Source organism: Branchiostoma lanceolatum, chromosome 9 (assembly GCF_035083965.1).
Source record: "Branchiostoma lanceolatum isolate klBraLanc5 chromosome 9, klBraLanc5.hap2, whole genome shotgun sequence".
Lineage (NCBI taxonomy): Eukaryota > Metazoa > Chordata > Leptocardii > Amphioxiformes > Branchiostomatidae > Branchiostoma > Branchiostoma lanceolatum.
Genome location: NC_089730.1, coordinates 19,810,642 through 19,817,846, shown reverse-complemented (window position 1 = coordinate 19,817,846; position 7,205 = coordinate 19,810,642). Strand labels below are relative to the sequence as shown.

General features: G+C 42.0%; 1 protein-coding gene across 1 annotated transcript; it reads right to left on the bottom strand.

Moving 5' to 3' along the window:
- Positions 1-280: 280 nt before the first annotated feature.
- LOC136442442 (zinc finger protein 502-like) lies at positions 281-6,604 on the bottom strand. The gene is made up of 2 exons (XM_066439304.1): positions 6,468-6,604; positions 281-3,044 (listed from the first exon to the last, which is right to left on the bottom strand). The coding sequence occupies exon 2, from the start codon at positions 3,040-3,042 to the stop codon at positions 703-705; it is 2,340 nt and encodes a 779-aa protein (XP_066295401.1). The 5' UTR covers positions 3,043-3,044; positions 6,468-6,604; the 3' UTR covers positions 281-702.
- Between the last annotated feature and the right edge of the window lie 601 nt (positions 6,605-7,205).

Sequence of the window (7,205 nt, the reverse complement as noted above, 5' to 3'; positions counted from 1 at the left end):
TAACTGAATAAAAGATTGATTTATTGTGATCGACTATTGTTTGTTTATTTATTTGCAAAATAACATGCATAATACATGATACAATAAACAATAGATATATCATTCATCATATGCTTAAGCATATAATTATTCAACAATTACAGTTTATACTATTCTAAATCAGATATACTTTAGGGAATTCCTCTATGTATAATGAAGCACATTATACATGAAGCACATTATATATATCTATAACAACTACTAATGATACAAAATAAAGAATGGTACAAAGCAGAATGTAAAGAATATCATCCAATAAAAATAAAAAAACAGCAGAATCATCAAATGGGTAATACATGTAATATGTAATTCATTAGGAAACTGAAGACGGGTTTAATCCTATTCAAAAAGTCCCAATGCAGTAATACACTGTCCTGAATGAAACAAGACCAATATGCCTTTGTCACCAATGTGTTCATGGCACCATACCATCAAACCTGTCCTCAGCAAAGACTCGAAGGACTGGGAATTTTTGTGCTGAGGACAGGTGGTTTCTGAGGGCATTGTGGGGTTAACTAATACGGTATGTAAAAGTGGACGGACTGTTTTAATGTGGCTTGTGACTGGAGGCAGTTTCCTGTGACTGGTGGTTGCTGGACCAGGTTTGACTTGATCCTTATAATAATACATGTCTATTCAAGCTTCAGCATTTGTGGTACACGCTCACATTGGCGGCTCATGAGGTTCCACAATAATCTGACAAGCTTCAAGGGTTTCCTGTGCTGTAGGCAAGCGCTGAAAGGCACTCTTGTTTTTCTTCTCTTGCTTAGCATCTTGTCGTTTAATGCTATGTTTTTTGGCCTCATGCTTTCTTAGGTAATACTTGTCAGCTGTCCTGTACCCACACTTCCCGCATACGAAGGGTTTCTCACCGGTGTGCTTGGCCATGTGTTGGTCTAAGTTCTGTTTCCGAGCACCGGAATAGTCACAAAGGTCGCATTTGTAGCGTTTTTCTCCCGTGTGTTTTCTCTTGTGAACTGAGAGTTGATGCTTGTAACGTGTTGTGTAACCGCACTCCTCACACATGAAGGGTTTTTCACTACTGTGCTTCAGCTTGTGTTGGTTTAGATACCTTTTCTCGGTGGCAGAATAGTCACACTGGTCACATTTGTAGGGTCTCTCACCAGTACTAGTCTTTGTAGTACCAGTATTTGTAGGGTCTCTCGCCAGTACTAGTTGTCTCGTTCCAGTACTAGTGTGTTTCGTCATGTGTTGATTTAGCCTGAATTTCTGGGCAGCAGAATAGTCACATAAGTCACATTTGAAGGGTTTTACACCGGTGTGTTTAACCATGTGCCTATCTAAAGTGCCTTTCCCTGTAGCAGAATAGTTGCACCAGTCACATTTGTATGGCTTCTCACCGGTATGTGTCCTCATGTGAACCACCAGCTGAGACTTACGAGCAGTCCTGTATGTGCACTCTTTACACGCTAGACGTTTTTCACCAGTGTGTTTCACCATGTGGTCATCTAGACGGCATTTTGTTACGGCGGCGAAGTCACACTGGTCACATTTGTAGGGTTTCTCGCCTGTATGGCTTCTCTTGTGTATAACCAACCGAGACTTCTGAGCTGTTCTGTACCCACAATCTTCACACAAGTAGGGTTTATCGCCGGTGTGTCGACGCATGTGTTGGTCTAGAGACCATCTAAAAGCAGTTCTGTAACCACACTTGTCGCACATGAGGGGCTTAAGCTTGTCCCTGTCATGTTTCTGCATGTGTGGTTTCAACATTTTTTCGTTTCTTGTGGAATAGCTGCACTGTGTGCAACGGTAGTCTTCTATGGCTGTAGTTTTCCTACTAGTACTAGGCTGTGGTGAATCATTCTTGTCTTGACGTCCTCTATGTTTCTCTTCAGGCTGGACAGAGTTCTCGGAAAAAGTTTCATCGCTCGAACTTCCATCCTCATCCTCCTGCTGCCATTCTGTGTCTGTCCCTTGGTCGCTGTTGGCCTTACTGTCGTCAATTTTTTCAGACATTTCGCAGTTGGCCTCATCGTCATCATATTTTTCAGACAGTTCACAACTGTAAGGGTTTTCACCTGTATGACTTCTCATGTGTACAGAAAGGTTTGCAAGACGACTCGTGCTGTATCCGCACTCGAAACAAACATGGTCACGCTGGGTAGAGACTTTACGGTGGGTTTCCTCACGACTTTGCCTTTCCTTTTCCTGCTGCCTTGTTGTGTCTGTTGCCTGGTCCTTTCTGCTATCTCGCCTTTCTACAGGCTGTGTAGAGCCTACACTGCAGGTTTCCTCACATGGACTCTCCTTTTCCTTGTCCTGCTGCCTTCCTGTGTCTGTTGTCTGGTCCTCACTGCTGTTGGCGTCATTATAATCAATGTTTTCGGACGTTTCACAGCTGTAAAGATATTCACCTGTATGCCTTCTCATGTGTACAGAAAGGATTGCAAGATGTCTTGTTCTGTATCCGCACTCGAAACAAACGTGGTCACGCTGGGTAGAGTCTACACTGACTGTTTCCTCACGACTCTGCTTTTCCTTGTGCTGCTGCCTTCTTGAGTCTGTTGTCTGGTCCTCTCTAGATCTGCTGTCTGCCTGGCTATCAGGCTGGGTAGCATCTACAGTGTAGGTTTTCTTAAATGGACTCACTCTTATCTTGTGCTGCTGCCTTCCTGTCTCTGTTGTCTGGCCCTCTCTGCCATCTATTCTGCCTAAAGGCTGGGTAGAGTCCACAGTGTAGGTTTTCTTAAATGGAGTCACTTTTATCTTGTGCTGCAGCCTGACATTGCCTGTTGTCTGGTCCACTCTAGATCTAGATCTGCTGTTTTCCCTGCTCGCAGGCTGAGTAGAGCCTATCGTGATGGTTTCCTTACATGGACTCACTCCTTCTTTGTCCTGTTGCCTCCCCTTGTCTGTTACATGACACTCTCTGCTGTTAATCTCGTTCACAGGATCTTCAGTGGGAGAAGAGTAGGACACTATAACGACAGGTGACGAGGTGTCCAGTAGATGCACGACAACTGTGCTTCTCTCCTCCATATCTGCAAGTCAAACTGGAACAGAACAATTAGAAAATGGAATGTCTTAGATTTCTAACTTGTTTGTTTATTCATTTGTTTGTATGTTTGTATAGGGCGTATTCACGTGACGTCATCACCCCTGCCCTCCGTGGGCGGCCATGTTGGTGTTCACCCTGCAGCGAAGTTTCTCGGTGTCCTACGGTCTCTAAATTTCCAAGGAATGCGAAGTCGTCTGATCGATGTTTTATTATATGCAAAGAGTCTCCAGCCTCACATCCTTTTCGCTACAAAAATCCAATTTCACCTACTGGAAATGACCCATTATCGACGAGCGAGGAAATGTTTTCCCCAGCTGCCTACAAACATGGCCGCTAAACTGTTTACAGAGTACGCATAAAATCAGTTCACAGCATACAAGTGTTCCAAGGCCTGCAACCACGTAGTACAGTGTCTTGAGTGTCGTGAAAAATTTTGTTGACAGGGAGTACGTTATGATCGGGAAAGTTCGACGTTGAAAGACCCCCCAGTTTACGAACGTATCTCAAGCAACGGCTACACGGTGCCGCCACTGTGTTACACAACGGGCCTGTAATTTGCTTTTCGACCAGATACAAAGGTTTCCATACACTCACGTTGATTCTCAAACTTAAACTATTTAGATCCGCTGTTCGTATGTCAGAAATCCACTTTTGTTTCAGTCGTTAGTCCCTTCGTATGTTCCCTCACCTACACTAGAAACGCCAAACCAATCTTACTGTTACCCGATCAGTGTGTGCTTTATCAGTCCCAATCCAACATCTGACCACGAGGCAAACACCATGATTATGAGACAAAACGTTTCGAAGGGAAATTGTGAATGGCGTAGAAAACATCTGCTATTTATACGGAGAGTTCCATAGGGCTCCACTATCAAGTGAGCACCAACATGGCCGCCAGTGCTCGTTGCTAGGGGGAGGGTCACGTGACTGAATACGCCCTATTGCATACCCAGTAAATCAACAGCTTCAAGGCATAACACACCAGGTTTGTCCTGAAGAGTACAAGCTGAATATTCGGGCAGGTTTATACGATCACAATACACCAACTAATATTGCTAATCCTATGACCACCCTAATAAAGATTAATAAAACAAGATAAATACATTGAATATTGTGATCTGTAATTGTGATTGCGACCACTACGGGGAGGATGTATTTGCTTGTACATTACATTGTATATCGGTGTTTTCCTACATGTATAACAGTTATACATTGTAATATACAAGCAAATACTCTAAGTCTACCCAAGGACATTATAATGTCCTTGGTCTAACCCTTGAGTATTACCCTATAACCCCTTTAACCCCCTTGACACTGGATAAAATTTTTTCCGTAGTCCAGAATACTGGCTATAATTCCAGGCTTGACCGGTGTCAATGTGTACTTTTTGTTTAACATTAATATAGATCTTATATAAAGAGTAGACTAGGAAAACTATATATTGCTGTAAAGCTCTCAGACTGCTCTGTTTAATGCAAGTAAAACAAACATCATAGCATCAATCTGATGGCAGTAATAGCCATTTGAGTACCCCCAGAAACAATACGAAAAACTGGAAAAAAAAAGTCTCACAAATGCAAAGGTCTGTCCAGGGGCAAAAATGCTTTCCCTTTACCATAAAACTCTGCAGAAGTACTTAACTATATATATACAATGCTGGTATGCTGGTAGTTTCACTATTGGTTGACAATTACAACGGATTTTTTTTTATACCAGAATACTGACTTCAATTCTGGAGTTTGCAGATGTTAACATGAACTTTTGGTTTACCATTTATACAGCTCTTATGTAAAGAGAAGACTAGGAAAACTATATATTGCTAGAAAGCTCTCAGACTGCTCTTTCCAATAGAAGTAAAACAAACATCATAGCATTAATCTGTTGGCAGAAAAAGTCATTTGATTACCTTCAGAGACTATACGGAAAACTGAAAAAACACTGAAAAAACAATGTCACACCAATGAAAAAGTTTGTCCAGGGATGTCCAGGGACAACAATGTCTTTGCAGAAGCAATCAACTACACCTGTACTACACAAAATCTCTGCAGAAGCAATCAACTACACCTCTACTATGTATATATACACATTTATATGTATACGTATGCAATGCTGGTAATGCATCGCCCATTTCATCATCTTCATCACTAGTGTCACAACTGCTGTCACTGCTGGATTCACTAGAGCTGTTGTGACTGATAGACCCTAGGGAGAGAACAAAATAAACATAATAAGTATAGATACAATCATATGAATCTATTGTGTATTGTACGATAAAAGAATTAATTGCTGCTTTCTGAAAAACTGAAGAAAAAAAAACTAACGGATATAAAAATGTTCAACTATCAAGTGATTATATTCATATTCAGCTTCGTAATTCAAGACAAAATACTGTGCTTGAGTATATAAAACTGACAATATTAAACAAAACTAAAAAAAGACCTGAGTAATATGAAATAACTTCACAAAGTTCAGTGTTGATGAACCCTCAGAAGTCAGTGCCACGCCCACCATTATATGCTGCCCCCCCCCCCCTCCCCACATCTACTTGAACAGTTATCTACTCCGAAATGCATTTCAAAATCAAAATCAAATCATCATGCACATCTAGGACCAACATCCTGACACAGACATAAACACAGAATAGTGTAGAAAGGGACTCATGCCATGTAACAGCTGTTGTTGTCAGTCTGAGGCCTGACACTGTGCTAATAAGGCCACAGCAAAAACAAAGGAACTTCTCTTTTCAACCACGTGGGGCCCAGGACCTCTGAGCCCTGAATAATTTGACCTAGATATCCCAATTTGCAACCAAAACATAAGTTATTTACCTTCATTGTGTTCCTCAGAATCCCAGGAGTCCTCACTGGAATCCCCACTTGTGTCCCCGTCTTCCAAATGACCCTCCGACCCTGACATTTTTGCTCGATCGACGTGCAAAATCTCCACTCAAAATCTCCCTCAAAAAACTCAAAATGACGTAAGGAAACAAGGCCCCATAGGTTACTATCTTCTGATTGGTTGATTCCACTAGTTAGAAGCTTTTTGATTGGTTGATTCCCTGTTGGGGCATATGATTTCTCGTGAGATTTAAACTGAGCCGAAAATTCGGCCTCCCGGGTTTAAGCGTGAAGCCAGAATTCTGGCTCCCCGGGTTAAGGGGGTTAAGTATAACAAGAATTCTAACCCTAATTTGAACCTTAACCCAAACCCAGGACGTCCTGAGTATGAGCCAAATAATTTGTCCTGATTGACTAGGGGCCGAGTTGTCCTGATACATAGCTAGGTGAAAGGATACGAAAAATAAACATCTGCCCCCCTACCCCTCAGGCTGACACAAAATAACATAGCTCACAAACGTTCTGTATTTCCTCCTACAAGACGTTGGTACAGCTTATAAAGGTCTTACCTGTTGGTTGATAATGTTGTCTAATCAATATAGCGTCAAATTATGTAGATATAAAACATAACGTCAGAAATAAAAATTATATGGTGATCAGCTGTTTCCCGAATCAAAATGGCGGACAAATAGAACGGCGGGTCAAAGGTGAGATATTGTGCAATGGATCCTGATTACCAGTTTCCCTCTAGCAGTCGAGATAAAACCGTATGTCGGTCACTACTAGCTATGAATTTTGTTGCAGGATATCGTCTCATGCTTTTTCTTTTCTTTGACCGTCGTATATACTGCGTAAGAAGATTCACGAAATTATTTGAGATTTCAAAGTCCGCATTTCTGTGCAATACATTTGCCTAAAACACGGCGAGTCGGAGCCGAACCTCTGTGTATTGAATTTTGAATATTGTCCCCAGGGCTGACCCTTTGTATTAGCCTTCGGCTAGTTGAGTAGTCCTGACTGTACTTTGTTAATCAAATCTAATGAAACCTCTGCTTGGACAATAGAAGTTTTAGGCTACCGCGTGAACTACTACCGGGTGCCAAAGACGACACCGGCGGTAGAGACCACCCTCTGTCCCGAAGAGAGCTCGTCTAAACCACGGTGGACCGGATGTCTGGGTAAACTAGCGAGAACTCGATAATTGAAATATACGTAATTGTTGGGACAAAGAATGACAAACGCACATGTAGGTAACGCCACGTCTTGGGGCAAAGGAGGAAAGTGTTGACTGTGACAACGATGGAAGG

Bases quoted from the DNA above. Each gene is read 5' to 3' on its own strand.
- LOC136442442 (XM_066439304.1), bottom strand. From the start codon at position 3,042: ATGGAGGAGAGAAGCACAGTTGTCGTGCATCTACTGGACACCTCGTCA.